At 53.5% G+C, this 17,862-nt stretch overlaps 1 protein-coding gene across 1 annotated transcript in view; it reads left to right on the top strand.

Moving 5' to 3' along the window:
- Positions 1-17,862, top strand: part of FAM178B (family with sequence similarity 178 member B) — an 81,762-nt gene that overhangs the window by 8,022 nt on the left and 55,878 nt on the right. The window contains 3 exon segments of the mRNA XM_069541287.1: positions 952-1,104; positions 7,389-7,494; positions 11,032-11,116. Coding sequence (XP_069397388.1) covers positions 952-1,104; positions 7,389-7,494; positions 11,032-11,116 — 344 coding nt within the window.

Genomic DNA, 17,862 nt, shown 5'->3' on the forward strand with positions numbered 1-17,862 from the left:
GAACACAGTTGCGTAAAATAAACGGGAAAATGTCTCTTCTTCCTTCCCCTCCCCCATACCGTTCCCTAGGGACGACCCCAGACCTTGGTTGGGCGCATCAGATGTGTGGGGGGGTGTTGCCTGTGTCTAAGAACGTGCATGTGCGTGTCTGTGTGTTGACCTGCGCGTGCGCGCACGCACCTCCTATTCTGCAACTTGCTATTTTCACCCACTGCGTGCTGTGCTCAGGGGATCATTCCATCCTGCGTGATGCAGAGATCTGCCTCATTCTTAGGAATCCTCTTCACCGCCTCCCTTAGATGCGTGCCCATAGAGTCGGAATGTATCTCCCTGTTTCTCCCCTGTCCGTGCGGCCCATCCCTGATCCACTGAATGAGACTCTCAGGGCGGCGTGGGCCAGGGTGTCTGCATTTAGCAGGCTCCCTGGAGAGTCCTTGTGCTCAGAGGAGCTTGAGGACGCTGTTCAGACGGAGAGTCCAAGCAGTCCAAGCGGGGGAAAGTCCTCCCCTCGAGGCACCGTGTAGCAGCTCTGAGGCTGGTCCCCTTGCTGGAGGGCATTGCCGTGATCCCGTTACGCTTTTCCTGTCCGTGCAAGGGCAACCCACGCCTGACTCAACCTTCAGCGCCTGGCACTCGCAGTCGTGGGCACTCAGTGAAAGTTTGAACGCAGCCCATGTGTGGGGCAGGATCTGGGACCAGGATTCTGGCTCCTGGACCAAGGCCCTGAGGGAGGGGTTGGGGTCTGACCGAGAGTGGGAGGGGGAAGGGCTCCTCAGTCTGTATCTCTCGGGCTCCCCCTCCGTCAGCAGGTGGCGCCGTGTCCCTGGGCTGGTCCCAACCAGGCGGGGGCTGCAGGGCGGGGGCAGCCATCTGGTCCCCCCTGGCCTCCCTCCAGGCTGCAGACCAGGTGTGCCTGCTGACGCCCGGCTCTCCTGCCTCTTGCTTTGCCAGGAAGCTGGTGGAGAGGTTCTCCGTGTCACTGCAGGTCATCCCAGCAGTACATCCAGGCGAGACTGTGTTTCTACCCCGGCATCACCCTCTGCCCTGCATCCTGGACTGTTCACACCTGAAGCCACAGAGCCGCCTGGAAGAGCTGTTCCTCAGGTAAACATTGGCGCGGCATTACCAGGCCCCTCCCTCAGGGAACCCAGTGGTAAGGACCACCCCACATGAGGCAATCCAAAGCTGTGTTTTGCCAGTTTGGATATGTCAGCGTTTAGGGAAACAGATGAAATAGCACACGTCAACTTATAATATTTCATTTACCAATTTAGATGTACACACTTTAAAAAATCTTACATTACAGCAGATATTAGGCATCTGTTCTGTAATTGTGTTGCCTCTCCCTCCCCCATGCCCCAGTTTCATGGAACGGCTCTGGTCACACCCATCATACATGCCTTTCGGGTTATGTCTCCATCAACACTGGAGCCACTTTCCCGGCCATCCAGCAGTTCTCCAGAGCCTGTCATGGCCACTTCCTCCTCCTCCTTGGGTCTGTGTGTGATGCTGACCCTGAAAAGTTTGTCCCCAGCCCCAGGTACGCTCTGTATAACGTTAGGACAGCCACCCTGGTCCTCCTCTCGTTAGAAGGTGTTCATGGTCATTATCACATAACCCCTGACTATGTTGATTTTTTAGGGGATTTTTGAAAACTTTACCACAATACCACGCAACGCTTGCAACTGTGAGTTCACATGTCTAAGAATAAGATAGAGAGAAAAAGCACAGGATACAGGGCAGCGGCCCTCCAGGGGGCTGGTGCCCTGCTGGGCCTTGGTGGGCCGAGGGGATGGAGGAGAGGCCACCAGCCCCCACCAACCCCTGCCCCAGCCTGTAAGGCACGTGGAGGTTGGGGCCACATTAGCACTTGAATGCAGGAATCTTGTTCTCTTTTCCGGCTAGTCCATCTTATTTTATAATAGAAAGATAACAATGTTTTGATGTGTTTCCTTTAAAACTCTTTATCATGGGAAGTTTCAAACATACATCAAAGTAGAGTGTACCTCCATGTACCCATCGCTCAACGTCAGTTACCAACTCAAAGCCAATCTTGGTTCATCTCTACCCCTGCCCACTAACGTTGTCCCCTCAGGATTATTTTTAAGCAAATCCCAGACACATACAATTTAATTCGGTAAGCACTTCAGTCTGTGTCTCTAAAAGACTCTGTCTTTAGACAAAACTTCAGTATATTATTACACCTAAAAAATATCGGAATTTCTTAATAGCATTAATATCAGTCAGCATTCAGATTTCCTTGATTGTCTTTTAAGTGTTTTTTAATATGTTGTTGAAATCAGAATGCAAACAAGGCCCAAATGTTGCAATTAGACAAAGAAATGTTAATGGTGAAACTGTATCCCGTGGCATTGATGCCCCAACATATTTAACCATTTTCCTCATTTTTCTCAACATGCAGGTTGTTTCCAACTTTTCCCCCCACTGTAAACAATGTGGTAGAGAGTATCCTTATACAGAAATATTTTGTCTGCAGTTCTGGAATAGATCCCTGCATATGACGTGAGGTGATGGGGTCTGAGGGTATGCATATTGGTAAAAGTTCCCATTGCCAAATTGAAAGTATTTCTGATAAAGAGATGATGAAAAGGGGGGAAAAAGGAATGAAGAGAAAGAAGTAAGATAGTGGAGCTGGAGGAAGGAGAGGGACAGAGCGCGGCTGGGCAGGGGAGGAGATAAGAGGGGAAAGGCAGGCGGCTTCCTGAGCTGCTTCTCCTCGGGCTCTGTGCCAACAGCAGGTTTTCTGTCCCAGGCTGGATGGCCGGCAGGAAGTGTTTGACAGATGAGATGGCCCGTGGTGCGGTGGCCTGGGATCCGAGCGGCCGTGCCAAATGGGGCCAGGTGGCCAGCCAGCTTCCCTGGAGCGGGGAATCCAGACCCTGCGCCCTCAGGTCTGCTCACGAAGCAGGGCAGAGATGGGGCTGCAGGGCCTGGCTCGCGGGGCTTCCTGGAGGAATGCCCGCGCCCTGCCCGCGGCCAGGTCAGGGGGCGCCTGCCATGCACCGGGGAAGGGCCACTTCCTGAAGGTCACCCTTTAGCCTGGGGGGGGGGGGTCATCCTTTATTTCCTGTTTGTGCCAAGGACTTCAAGCCCAGACACAAGCGTGAGGGTTACTTGCTAGCCGTTCAATAATTATCCCGTTGTGCGCAGCCGGAAGCACGAAGATGGCGGAAGAAGAAAATGTTACTTGATCTCTCAGAGAACAGTATGGTTCAGTTTCTCACCGGAGAAAAAGTGAACACTTTGTGAGATGGCAGGTGACTTTTCTTCTCCTCATTAGACTCCTCTGTATTTTCCACACTTTCTGTGATAAACACGTATCGTTTTTATCATTAGAGGTTTGGGGGGGAAAGTGAAGGAGATTTAAAGAAATCACTTCTTGAAGTAGATTTGCTTCTTCTTGCTGTTCGGTGAAGAGGGATATTGTCTTTCTTTCCATTGCACAAAGTGGGAAATCTTGGCACAGGTTAAGCCAGCAGTTTGTCTCAGATTGCGGAGCGAGGGCGGGCGCCGGGCCTGGTGCTCCCGGCTCGGACCTACACAGGTTTACATGCAAGAAATCTCCTCCCAGAACCCACAGCTGTGGGGCTGGAGGTGGCCCGGGCCATCCTCTCTCGTTTGTCACCCGGCTGGACGTGTGACCTCAGGTCGGTTCCCTGGGACCAAAGTCACATGCTATGACAGACGCTGGTACCAGGGGCTGAACTTTTTCCTCCGCCTCTAATCCCCCCCCAGCCCCGAGTGGAAAAGCTGTAGGACCTGTGCCCACAGGCAGCTCCAAGGCAGGAGCCAGTGCCATGGGGGTGGGGTGGGGGGTGGGGGCGTGGAGATTGCCCGCTGAAGTACCCTGGGCCCCCGCAGTGTGTGCGGGGGCGTCAGGACCCATGTCTGTCCTCTGGGTGCACCGGCCGCTCTCCCCGTGAGGTGTTTGCGGTGTGTTCTCGGGGTACCTGATACGCCGACGGGGACCTCCCTCCGCGACGGCTTCAGTGGGCAGGGGAGGGGGTGGGTCGGAGCTTCACGGTGTGAATGATGCATATGCACCGGACACCCCCCCCCACCCCCCGAGGCCCAGGCCCCAGCTCCTGTTTTGCCAGGGGCAAGCCCGGGTGAAATAAATCCGGCAGTTACAGAGTGTGGACGGGGCTGAGCCGCCCAACTGGCTGCGCCTGCCCCCAAACTCCAGAGCCAGCAGCAGTGGCCAGCCGGGTTGTTGCTGGGATCCCTGGGCTGCTACCCAGCGTGGCGCTCACTGATGTTTAAACAAAGGGAGGAAAACGAAGAGGAGCAGGGATGAGCGCTTGGACCGCCGTCTGTTGCTGCTCTTTTCCTCGGCATTTCACTTAAGCTAACATTTGAGTAGCCTGGCAAAGGCGCGGAAACTGACACTGTATAAATAACGGCGCTCGCTGTTTATCCCTCTGCCATCACTTGGGATTCCCGAGGCATTTAGAGACTTCGCCCTCTGGGACGGCCGCCCGTAAAACAGACGAGAGATGGGGGCTGGAGGGGTCCTGACGCGGGCCTTATCAGGAACCCACAGTCCAAGCAGAAGGTCGGAGCTCCGCCAGGAGCCCAGCCTGCTGACCCAGGCTGGGGCCTTTGTTCTGTGTGATTCCCCTTTGGGGCTGATCCCCCCGCCCCCCCGCAACCTTCCTTCCTTCTGTTCCCATGGCCCCGTGTCCTTGCCGCGGTGGCAGGGCGTTAGTGCATTCTGGCAGCTCCCTGTCTGGGTGGGGACCTCCCCCCCCGCCCCCCCTCCCCGGGATCCTCAGGGTTGGCAGCTGGGGCTTCGCGCTCAGCTGGGCCTGCCTGGCATCTGCTGCCCAGCAGGAGGCTCTGCTCCTCCCATTCTTGCTCCGAGACATTCTGACATTCTCAGGATAACTTCTGACCTTGGCCTTGGCTTTGCCACAAGCACAGGCACCCACCTGGACCCGGGGTCAGCATTCTTGGCTTGTGGACACGCCGTGGGTTTGTGTAAATCTGACAGCAGTTGATTCCGTAACCTGCGGTGTTTGAGTTTGCAGCGCACACACCTGCCACACGCTTCCCTTCTCCTCCAGGCCTCCCCACGTGCTGCTGTGCAGACTCTCCTCCTGCCTCAGATCAGGGCAGTGTCTGCACGCCAGGCCCATCCCCACCCTTCCCCCAAGCGGGAAGTTACTTCTGCCGCCGGCCTGTCCTTCCACTGAGTGGTGATGGGACTCGTGGTGCAGCCGGCAAGGCAGCACTGCCTCCCTCACACCGAGCACGCATGGAGGAGAGTGCTCGCATCTCATCAGGCTGTCGGCACAGAATTCCTTGAAAGCCGTTCGCTTCGAGGCACAGCCGGACCGTGCCCTCTCGGCGTACCTCCAGCTCCTGGTCTTGCAGACTAAGCCTAGCTCAGCAGCAGTGAACCCAAGGCGGACTGAGCATTTCTCTGGCAGAAACTGCACTGCAGAATGGTGTAGCAGAAGGGAGACATTCTCACCCAAGGGGTATCTCTCCCTCTGAGCAGCAGTCGGAAATGTGTTTATCTGAGCCTACAGGGGCTTGTACAATCAATTCCCCTACTGAGAAGCTGGCGGGTGCCCCCCGAGCAGAATGCCAGAGCCAGAGTCTCCTAGAGTCCCCGGAGCCCCAGCCTCCTTACCACATGGCCCCTGGCCAGGTCCTGCCAATTTGTGAGGCCCTCCAGACACGGTGCGCTTGGGTATCGTCTAGTGTTCGGGGTGCTGTGCTTGAACCACGCATGCATCGCGGGAGTCAGTCCATGAAAGTGTCCGTGTGACTGAGCACGGGGATCAGAGTGGTGTGTGCCAGCAGCCCTGGGGTGCACACGTGTTTGTATGTGCAAATAAAGGACTGTTTTAGAACGGCCAGCTTCACAAGCACAGGAACAAAGCTGCTTTCTCTGAACCTAAATGATTTAAAAAAAAGAAAAAGACATATACAATTTGTAAATTGCCTGGATATACTCAAGCAGACAGCAGCTTGGCTCCGAGGAGAATCTTTGTTTTGGAGCATTCTGTTCCTGGCAGATTAAAGTATGATGTCCTTTTTAAAAAGGAGAGGAGGAGGTTGGGCTGACCGAGGAACTTTCTCTCTCGAGTCATGACTTTAAATGCTGTCTGAAATGCTCTTTGCCGGGATTTGGCCATTAAAAAAGAAGAACAAACAGGAAGTTACTTTTTCATTTTCTGGAATCCTTATTAATTGCCTTTAGGACGTTATCTAGAAAGAGAGCGAAGAGGCATTCACCAAACACGGACGGAGCGGGAGAATCCTACCCCACACCCAGCCTGCACGGGACGTCCAGGAGTACAAGAGGGTGATGCAGTCCAGCCAGCCCCTCTGAAATGAAGCACCTTCTACCAGAGGCCCTAAAACCGCACAAAATATATCAACTCCTCGTTGTACAGGGACCTGGGATCCTGTGGGTCCAGATGATCTATCGGGGCAACAGTGTACTCAAAGCAGGGCTCCTCTCCACGCCAGCAGCTCCTGGCGGGAGGGAAAGGCCCCGCCGGATCCAGTCGGGAATGGAATCGCAGGTTAGGGCCCCAGGAGTATGGAGAGTCTGAGCGCCCTTCCCCCTTGGCCCTGGGACCGTCGCTGCTCACGTGGTTTCCAGAGGATCCCACGTGGCACCCTTGGTTGTTATTTCCTTCCCAAAACTTCCCCGTCTTGGGCCCCTTTCTGTTACTTTCCCATCTTCTCAGGTGTCCCCTTTGTTTCGGAAAAACACAAGACGGGGCAGACACGCTCTGTGTAACCAGACCCCGGATGCTGGCTCCACGTGGGCCCCATGGGTAATTCTGTCCGCCCGCTGCAGCCCGGAGCCCTCAGCTAAAAGGTGCGACTCCCAGGCCCCTCTCCTCATTGCAACGCAGGTCCTTTTCACAACCCTGGTAAATACCTCAGTTTCCTCCCACCCCCGTCAAATGGGAAGGACAAACTGTATTCCTCAGTCGTGTGTTTAAAACACTGTGAAGGGAGTTCCCTGGCAGTCCAGTGGTTGGGACTTAGTACTTTCACTGCCATGGCCCGGGTTCGGTCCCTGGTCGGGGAACTAAGATCCCACATGCCGCACGGCGTGGCCAAAGAAAAACCAAAACCAACCAAACAAACAAAAAACCCTACTGTGACATGTGTTCGTGGACGGCAGATGATTCTGATGGTGCCACGGGTTGTTTTACCTTCCAGCGGGTGCTCGCACCAGGGCTCCACCAGCAGTTTTGTCCAGAGCAGGGACTGACGCGCTTCTAGCATCCCGGTGAAGCGGAAATCTGAACCATCCCCCTGAACCCAGCCTCGCCAAGACAGGCGTGTTGAGGAGGCTCCCTCCCTGACCTCGCTCCTCTGTCCCTTTGCTCCCACAGCTCCCCGCCGGCCCAGCAGCTCTCCTTCCTGCGCAGCGGCCTCCTGAGCAGCCTCTACCTGCCCTCGGGCCTCCGCCCCGTGCCCCTGCTCCGGTGGCTGTTCCAGGTGAGCACCGCGGCCTGCCGCCAGGGGGCGGGAGCGTGCCGGCACAACAGTCTGGGCAGGGCCGCTGGCAGGGGGGGCTGGGCACCCACCCTCTTCTTCTGGCCTTGGGTGCTGCTGGGTTTGTCCCAGCTGAGGCTGGAGGAGGGAGGGGGGCTTGTGATGACAGAGACAGGGAGGTGCAGGGACCGGTCTGTTGTCTTCACTCCGGTCCCCCCAGAGCGTGTGCCTCACAGGGTGTTGCTTTGCCCCCAGAGGCCCTCTGTGTGATTCCGGCAGGGCCCCTCAGCAGGTGTGAGCACCTGCTCGCCTTGTGTCCAGGCTCATCTCCAAGTCACAGGTCCCGGCCCTCGTCCCATGGGCAGCGGGAGCACAGCCCTGCGGCAGCCTTGCAGGTGTGAGGGCCCTGGTGAATGCTGAGCTGGGGTGCTCGGGTGTTTGCCTCCCGCCGTGGAGTTGTAGGTCGGCTGGAAAAGCCTAGAACAGCTGCTCTGTCTTCCCCTCCCTTCCGTTCCGGTTGCTGCCAGGGGCACATGCGTTCTGCCCGGGGCTCAGAACCTTTGCGCTGAGAAAGACAGTGAGAAGCCAGAAGGGAAGGCCCGGGAACCAGCTGCTGGGATCTGAACGCGGGGCACGGGGATGCAGCCTTGGCCCCCACCCAGGACCTTCCCTTGCCCGGGGACCGGCAGGTCCCAAGTTCCAGCTGGTCCCATTCCTGCCAGTTGGAGCCTGGACCCCAGCCGTGAATTAGAGCCACCCTGCGGGGCGGATTGTCCTCGGAACTCCTCGGCCTCGGCAGGCTGGCTGCCTTCCAGAAGGAGCCCTCTGGCTCTCTCTCCTTCCCTCTGGGCTCCTTCCCATCGGCCCTGCCCTGCCCCTCCCCCGGGCCCAGGCCACACAGGGAACAGAGCAGCCATTATTCTCCGTCCACACTCAGTGCAGGCTTCTTTCTCCTTGCTCAGCGCACGACAGACGCAAAGTCGGGCATCGGAGGCACAAAGAGCCGGTCTGAGATGTCGCCCACAGAGGGTCCTTGTGTGACCCTGACACGGCGTGGAGGCGTGAGCGAGCCCCGCCTTGTCTCTCCCCCCACGTCTGTCACCTGGGGGGTCCCCGAGAGCAGAGGACCGAGCCCTGCTCCTCCACATACTACTGTGCGACTTGGGGAGTTATTTAACATCAGCTCTGTGCCTCAGTTTCCACTCTGTAAACTGGGGTCGGTAGTCCCACGCGAAGGCTGAGTGAGGAAATCCTGTGAGCTGCCTTGTCCTTATAGCCCCCCGAGGTTCTGCCCAGGGTCTGGGCATCATCTGGAAGAAATGAAGTTAGCACGGAGGTCAGGTTCTCCATCTCCAGCAAGGAGAAACAAAGCAGCTCCTCTCCCTGCCCACGGCTAAAGTCAGATCAGTGAAAGGGGTGCGCTTGGCCTTGGGGGCCTCTTCTGGGGGAGACCCTGCCCAACATCTTTGTCTCCGGAGGGGAAGGAGGACCAGGGCAGCTGCTGTCTGCCACTCACGTGATCACACTACAGGCTTTAGGATGGGCTCTGATGTTTCACTTCCGAGGTTTTGGTTTTCTTGTCACTTGGAACTTATTTTCCCACAGCAACAGTAGCATTGGTTCCTTTGCAGACCTTGGTTCAGGACAGGCTACATGCTGAGCTCTAGGGACAGAAAGGTCCTGGAAATGGTGTCCCAGGTAGATGCGTAGAACGTGGCCATGGGGTTCCGCATACTTCAGAACCGCGCGCTGTTAGTGAGAGGCACAGATCCACGGGGGCTGCCTGAAGCTGCTGGGGCGGGTGGCGCTCCGATGAAGGTGCAGGGGCGGTTCGTGGGATCCAAGGGCAGGGATACAGCTGGGCCTCAGGGTGAGCTGGAACCAGGTTGGACAAGGGTCGGGATCCTAGGACAGGCTTTCGGCTTCTCTCTGTACCCCAGGCTCCATGGCTAAGTAAATTCTCAGGAAAGAGAGTCTGATTGGCCTAAGAGGGGTTCAGTGACCACCCCCAATCAAAGGCAGCTAGGGGAGCAGGCTCACAGGGCTGCTGGGGTCCCACATGCATACCCGGGGTTGATTCTGAGAGCTAGGGGGTGGGGGAGTTGGGCAGACCGCTCCAACCCTGCTCCTTCAACTCTCTGGAAAGGCCATCCTGTGTCCCCATGGAGACTAGTTCCTGCTGTCCGCCACCCTCCCTGAAGCCGGGGGCTTCAGTGGAGTGAACAGTGGGCACTGGGTGAGTAGGCTTCAGCCTTAGTGCTCGTGAATTGTGTGAGCTCGTCACTGGAGCCCTAGTGTATGCTTCCCAGGTGAGCCTTGCTGGGGAGGGCAGACAAAAGCAGGAAGCTTATGCTGTCAGTGAATTTGTATTCTTGTTGGAGAACGATCACGTGTTCGACTATAAAAAAGTTAGGAAAGGAAGAGGGAGGCAGGGTTCTCCTGTCTTAGGTCAGATCCCTGGGAAGCAGGAAGCCGCCCCTGTGAGGGAGGGAGGGCAGCAGGGCCGGGGCAGAAGGAGAAGCCGAGTAGCAAAGCAACTGCATGCCAGGCCATGGCCAGTCCTGGGGTGCTCTGGAACTGGGATTACCCCTTAGAGTTGTCCCATTTGAGGCAAGGGGTCCTGGCCTTTGGACCCCAGCATCGGCTAGTTATCAGACGAAGGCTGCACTTGGAGAGGGGGGTGTGACCTTGGGTGAGGGACTCCCTCTGTCCGAGGTCAATCAGCCAGCAGCAATGCCGAGCCCGTGGGGGTGGGAGCCTTGGTCCTGAACCGAGCGCCCACTGCAGCGGGCTTTCCTCGGCACTCTCCAGAGGGAGGATGGTGTGCTGCACGGCGTGGCCTGGCCTCACCTGTGTGTCCCCGGACTGGATGGCGCTGGTGGGGAGGGTGCATGTCTCCATGTCACACTCTGTTCACGTTCCAAATCCCCAGCTGTGGCCGCAGACTCAAGGAGTGTTCGAATAAGAATCCCAGTGCGTTTGAGTCAGGTGGGTGCCCTGCCCACCCTCCCCCCACCAGCTTGTTGAGGATCCGCACTCAGTACCAAGGACCTCCCAGAGCCGGTGGGCTCCCGAGGCTCAGATGTTCGGAGTGAAGGCCCTGGCCTGGAAGTGATGTGAGGGCCTCGAAGAGGGGCCGCACTTTATCTTGTACAGCTGACGGTAGTCAGTGCCGCTGAGCTCTTTCTCTTCCCTACACCGGTTCCTGCCCTGGAGGGGCGTGGCTGTGACCACAGGGAGTGAGGGGCAGAAGGACCAAGACTCCCACACAGGGAGGTGGACAGAGTAGGAGATTTCAAGTCACATAGACCTGGGATTGAATCCTGGCTTTTCTGCTTCGTTGCTCTGTGACCCTGGGGAAGTTGCTTGACCTCTCTGAGCTTGGTTTCTTCATCTGTAAAGCAGCAATAATGACAATATCCTTCTACTGTGTGGATTCGTGAGGATTAAATGGGACGTATTTAATATGGCGTAATAAAGGTTTCTGCTATTACTCCATAGGAATGACCCAGCTAACCTGTTTTTTTCTTCTCCTCCTAGCTGCTGACATGGCCTCCAGAAACTTCTTTGGGAGCCTTTGGTCTCCTGTGGGACCTCAGCGTGGATGGGCTCTTCCGTCCGTCTGGTCAGTACCTCGGGTGCAGGGCAGCAGCTGGCATGCTGGGTACCCAAGCTCGAGAGCCTGCATAGTACTCAGCCCTCAGCCCCGCACCGCCCCAGCCCAGTGTGTGGGAGAGGTGCTAGTGGGGATGTTGCATCACCGGGACACGGAGACATCAGGCCATCTTTGGCTCTGGCTCCTGCATTAGTAAAAAGCTGAGCCAACAGGCTCCCCAGCACCTTCTCTGGCCTCAGCTCCATGTCACCAGGGCCAAGTCCAGGCTGACTTCACAGACTTAGGATCCTGGAACAGTCTGGGAGCTGGGTTCTCTGGATTTACGAGGACAGCTTACCTCCAGCTTCTTCCTGAGAGCCCCAGTTTGCTTGGGTGGGTTCCAGGAACATCTGCATCAAATCAGGGAAGCTCTTTGGGTTGGAGTCACCAAGGGGGAGGGCCCTGAAGCTGTGCCCCTCCCCGCAGCCCTCCTCAGCTCCTAGGGCATCAGCGGAGCCCCTAAGTTTGGACTGGGCTGGAGTGAGAGCTTTGAGTCTGTACCTTGGTCCTGACATGTAAGGGATACACCTAAGTTATTTTTATTTGTTTTTTTTTTAATTTACTTATTTTTGGCTGCGTTGGGTCTTCGTTGCTGCACACAGGCTTTCTCTAGTTGCGGCGAGTGGGGGCTACTCTTCGTTGTGGTGCGCGGGCTTCTCATTGCGGTGGCTTCTCTTGTTGCGGAGCACGGGCTCTAGGTGCGAGGGCTTCAGTAGCGGCACGTGGGCTCTAGAGCGCAGGCTCAGTAGTTGTGGCGCACTGGCTTAGTTGCTCAGAGGCATGTGGGATCTTCCCAGACCAGAGCTCGAACCCCTGTCCCCTGCATTGGCAGGCGGATTCTTAACCACTGCGCCACCAGGGAAGTACCTGAGTCATGTTTACCCTTTCAGATGTTCAGAGTTCACAGAAGCAATTAGTTTCCCCTTCTGTGGCTGCACCCTTACCGGGCTGTCATCATTTGGTGCCTGAACCTAGACACTTTGGCACCAAAAAATACCATGTAACCGATTGGAAGGTGCTTAGGGCAGACGGTGAGAGGGATCCACAGGTTTCCAGACCGCGCCCTTGCCCACCAGCTGCAGTCTGCCCACCCTCCTGCTAAAACATGGAAGCACGTAGCTCTGAAGGCCAAGGTTATAGACCCATGATGCACCATTAACCCCCCACCACCACCACCGGCAAGCAGCCCTTTGAATTTCTGCTTTTGTGCCTTCCCTCCAGGCGTTGGCTGAGCTGGGGGCCATCTGTCACATTAGAGCATTCCAGACTCCTCCCACTCCCCCCTCCCCCGCCCCTGCCCCTACGCCTGGGACCCTCTAACTGAGGTCCTCTGAATAGCGCCAGTCTCGGCCTCCTCTCCCTTTGCATAACCTCTGCCCCTGCAGCCTGGGCTGCCCTTTCGCGCCTCTGTGGCAGGCCTGCCCTTTGGGGAACAGAGGCCTCCCTTGTCCCACTCTTCTGCGCGAGGTGGTCTGTGTCTCCTCGCGCTGAGGCAGAGGGGACGTCCCACTCTTCTTTGCTTCTTGCCACATTGTCCCTGATTCGCCCTCCACTGGGATGGGGTGGACCTGGGAACGGGCCCTTGAGTTCAGCTCTGGTAGCTCATTCCACTGCAGAGCGGTTCTCCCGGCATTAAGGTGGGGGCGGGGGGGGGGCGGGGAGGATGTCTCTTTCCCTCCCGTTGGAATAGAGACTGGGCCACAGAATGCTGTGCCCAAGGTCAGGATCTTGATTGGTTTGGGCAAAGGCAAAGGCCTGGTTCGCAAAAGAAGGGGAAGCGGGGACTATTTGTACCCCCGTGTTCACAGCAGCGTCACTCACGACACCCAAATGGCGGAAGGGACCCAAATCCCAGTCGTCCACTGACGCCTGAATGGATAAGCAAAATGTGGTCTATACGTGCAGTGGAGTATTATTCAGCCTTAAAGAGAAAGGTAATTCTGGGACTTCCCCGGTGGCCCAGTGGTTAAGGCTTCGCCTTCCAATGCAGTGGGTGTGGGTTCCATTCCTGGTCAGGGAGCCAGGATCCCACACACTTGGCAGACAAAAAACCAAAACATAAAACAGAAGCAACATTGTAACAAATTAAATGAAACATTTAAAAATGATCCACATTCAAAAAATCTTTGAAAAAAAAGGGAAGGAAATTCTGTCACATGCTACAACGTGGATGAACCTTGAGGACATTATGCTAAGTGAAATAAGCCAGCCACAAAAAGATAAATACTGTAGAATTCCTCTTATATGAAGTCCCTAGAGCAGTCAAATTCATAGAGACAGAAAGTAGAATGGTGGTTGCCAGGGGCTAGGGGAGGGGGAATGGGAGGTTAGTTGTTCATGGGTACAGCGTTTCAGTTTGGGATGATGAAAAAGTTCTGGAAATGGGTAGTGGTGATGGTGAACAATGTGAATGTACTTACCACTGCTGAACTGTACACTTAAAAATGGTTAAGATGGCAACTTTTACGTTATGTGTTTTTTACATAAGTTTTTAAAAGTAAAGGCCAAGCCCAGGGTCAAGAGCCAGGTGCCAGGAGAGAATCTACCAAGAGCTGGAACTGGAAATCAACTGCTAGTTCAGGGAGCATTTGTATGGTTAAATTAGATCCAGGATTGATGCAAAAGGAAGTCATGTTTCTCGGATTTGTCAACGACTTGAGGTGCTCTGAGTGTTCTTGTCCTCTGTGGGGCACTGCCCTCTGGGGCAGAACTGTGGGGGTTTGGAGCTGTGATTGGTATGTGAGTTTTCAAGTTGCCTGGCTTTTCTCTTTTGTAAAATGGGGGAGACTTGCAGGTGTGTAAATTTCCATCTTTTTCTGGAATATGTAGTTGACCAGAGGTTCTTCCCAGATTATCCCGGGAAAGGTCTTACACAATCGCCTTCATCACAGCATGCTTCCTGAGTAAGGGGAGAGCCCGGGTGGGGCCGGGTCTCTGGCAGGGCCTGGGATCCAGGCTTCAGAGTTGACCGTCATGGGTGTGCTCCAGGCGACTGGGGCTAAGGGCTGAGAGCCCAGCGTTTGCTGGAGGATTGGAGTAAGGTGGGAATTGTTTTCCTGGTTTAAGAAGGTGGTTCCTGCCCTCAGGGGGCTGATAGGTGGGAGGGGATTAAGTGTCCAATTACAATAGGAGATAGAGAGGAGGCAGAGGCAGAACTTCGGGAAACTACTTCTAGTTAGATGGGGGAGGCAGGAATCGGGAAGTGCTTTGTAGAAGAGGGAGCAGTTGATTCATCTCTCAGAAGACGTGTAGGGCAGGGATTGCAAACTCGGTTGCAGTGGGGACCTAGTGAGATCGGTGACTAGAGAGCTCCCGGCCTGTCTAAAGAGGCTGGCTCGTTCCGTTTTGCCAGATCTGTCCATTTTCAAGAGACGCTATGTTTTAGTTGGGATGTACTTGGACTCGTAAGTAACAGATGTCCAATTAAGAACAGTTTATCATCTCACATGACAAGAAATCCAGAAGCAGGTTGTTCCATGGTATGTTCAACAGATTTGCATCACCAGGGCTCTGGCTCAGCTTGTGTCTCCCTTCCCACTACTCCCCCTGAAGGCTGCAGAATGGCTTCTGTAGCTCCAGGCATCATCATGTTCTCACAAGACAGCAGGGTTCAAGGCAGGAAGGATAAATAAGGGTGAGGGATAAGAGATCATTGCTTCTTATAGATTTTTCTCTCTTTTTATCAGGACATTCTTTCCATTTTGTTTCATTAGACAGAACTGGATCACAGGCTCTAGAAGACCCCTTCTACCTGCCGGTACCCTTTGAATACCGTGGCTTTGTCTAAAGAATTTTCAGCCTCATGAATCCTATACCTCCTGGGTAGAATCCAGGAGACTCTTTTTTTTCCAGCCTCCTTTCAAATATTTGAATTTTTAGTTTTGGAATTTCCATCTAGTCCTTTATTGTTTTTTATAGTTTCTGTTTCTCTATTGGGATTTCGTATTTGTTCCTATTCAACATGAGCATATTCTCATTTGCCATCTTGAGCACAGTCATAATAGCTGCTTTAAATCTTTGTCATTCTAACATCTGGAGCATCTAATTCACTACATGGAAAATTAAGTATGAAAGGGAACATTGAGAAATGAGTCAAGAAATCATACCAAGTAAATACCAGGGCTCTTTGTCCTAGATCTCTCGGATATTTTCCAGAACTGTTCACGGAGAATCGCCTGCTGCTTGCGGCCTGGCTTCCCTACCTAACCTAGAACACTCGCGGGACTGTGCAGGTGAGGTGTCCTGGCGTTCAAGCTTCAGAACCTTTAAGGTCAATCGGTTTTTGACATTTAATAAAACTGTTTTCTGCTCAAACAGCCAGAGCCTGTTTCTGTTGCCGTGGCTCTCCACCACGGGCTGATGTGCTTCCTCCACTGGGGTGGACCCACTTGCCCCGAGCAGACACCAGGATGAAATGAGCGTTCCCTTCCCAGGGAGGAGGGGGAGCATGGCTCTTGGATAGGCAGCCAGCAGAGTCTGTTGTAGCCAGAATACGGATGTTTATGTGAAATCTCCTGTTGGTAACTAATTCTGTTAGGAAACAAAACCCAAAAACGCCCCACTGTGAACCCATCTGCAGACTATTTGCCTGTAGATAGAATAGAATATAGTTCTACTGGTTTGCAGCCCTGGGCATAGCCCTGGCTGTGGAGAGATTGGGGGGAAGCCAGGAGCAGCGAGAGTGGGGCTTCCTTTAAGGGGCTGAGTAGGAGATAAGACTGGACGTTTCGGGCCAGATCTTGGAGGACAGTGGGGGCCATTACAGGTGTAGTGAAGCTTCATTAATATTTGGCAAGACCAGGACAGATTGTTGTTGTCGTTGTTATTTAGATATAATTCATGTACCATATAATTCACCCTTTTAAAGTGTATGATTCAGTATGATTCACAGAGCTGTTCAACCACTGTCTAATTCTGAAACATTTTCATCACCCGCAAAAAGAAACCTCAGACCTCAGCAGTCACTGCCCACTCCCCACTCCTCCCAGCCCCCTGGCAACCCCTAATCTACCTTCTGTCTCAGTGGACTTGCTTATTCTGGACATTTCATGTAAATGAAATGAGACAATATGTGACCTTTTGTGTCTGCTTCTTTTACTTAGCATAATGTTTTCAAGGTTCATGCATGTCGTAGCATTCCTTTTTACGGCCGAATAATATTGCATTTTATGGCCGTACCACATTATATCCATTCGTCAGCTGATGGGCACTTGGGTCGTTTCCACTTTTTGGCCCTTGTGAGTAACACTACTGTGAACATTGGCACACAAGTGTTCACGGGGACATACGTTTTTAGTTCTCACTGGTATATGCTTAGGAGTGGAATTGCTGGGTAATACGGTGGCTCTATGTTTAGCCTTTTGAAAGACTGCCAAACTATTTCCTGAAGTGGCTGCGTCATGTTACATTCCCACCAGCCATGTCTGAGGGTTCCAATTTCTCCACATCCTTGCCAACATCTGTTATTGTCCATCTCTTGATAATAGTCATACTAGTGGGTGTGAAGTGATATCTCCTTGTGGGTTTGGGTTCGCATTTCTCTAATGACTAAGCATGTTGAGCACCTGTTCCTGTGCTTGTTGGCCATTTGTATATCTTCTTTGAGGAAGTATCTATTCAAATGCTTTGCTCATTTTGTGATTGGATTGTTTGTATTTTTTTGTTGAGCTGCAGTTCTTTTATATGCTCTGGATATTAGACCCTTACCAGATGTGTGATTTGCAAATGTTTTCTCCCATTTTGTGGGTTATCTTTCCATTCTCTTGACGGTGGCCTTTGATGCACAGAAGTTTTTAATTTTGATAAAGTCTAATTTAGCTGTTGTTTTCTATTGTTGCCCATACTTTGATGTCAAGCAAGACACCACTGCCTAGTCCAAGGTCATGAAGATGTTCCCTTATGTTTGTTTGTTTATTTTTTATTTAGTTTATTCATTTATTTATTTTTGGCTACATTGGGTGTTTGTTGCTGCGCGCGGGCTTTCTCTAGTTGCGGCGAGCGGGGGCTACTCTTCTTTGCGGTGCGCATGCTTCTCATTGCGGTGGCTTCTCTTGCTGCGGAGCACGGGCTCTAGGTGTGCGGGCTTCAGTAGTTGTGGCTCACGGGCTCTAGGTTGAAGGCTCAGTAGTTGCGGCGCACGGGCTTAGTTGCTCCGTGGCATGTGGGATCTTCCTGGACCAGGGCTTAAACCCATGTCCCCTGCATTGGCAGGCAGATTCTTAACCATTGCACCACCAGGGAAGTCCCTCCCTTATGTTTTATTCTGAGAATTCTATAGTTTTAGCGTTTCCATTTAGGTCTTTGATCCATTTTGAGTTGATTTTTGTATATGGTGCGAGGTAGGGGTACAGCTTCAGTCTTTTGCATGTGGATATCCACTTGTCCCAGGACCATTTGTTGAAAGACTATTCTTTCCCACAGTGAGTTATCTTGGCACCCTTGTGGAAAATCAGTTGACCACGGATGTACGAGTTTATTTCTGGACTCTCAGTTCTATTCCATTGATATATATGTGTGTGCGTGTGCGTGTGTGTGTGTGTGTGTACACACACACATATTTGTCCTTATGCCAGTACTGCAAATTCTTGATTATGGTAGCTTGTAGTAAGTTTTGAAATTGGGAAGTGTGAGTTCTCCAACTTTGCTCTTTTCAAAATTGTTTTGGCTATCCTGGGTCTCTTGTATTTCCATATTAATTTTAGGATTGGCTTATTAGT

Source organism: Delphinus delphis, chromosome 12, assembly GCF_949987515.2.
Source record: "Delphinus delphis chromosome 12, mDelDel1.2, whole genome shotgun sequence".
NCBI lineage: Eukaryota > Metazoa > Chordata > Mammalia > Artiodactyla > Delphinidae > Delphinus > Delphinus delphis.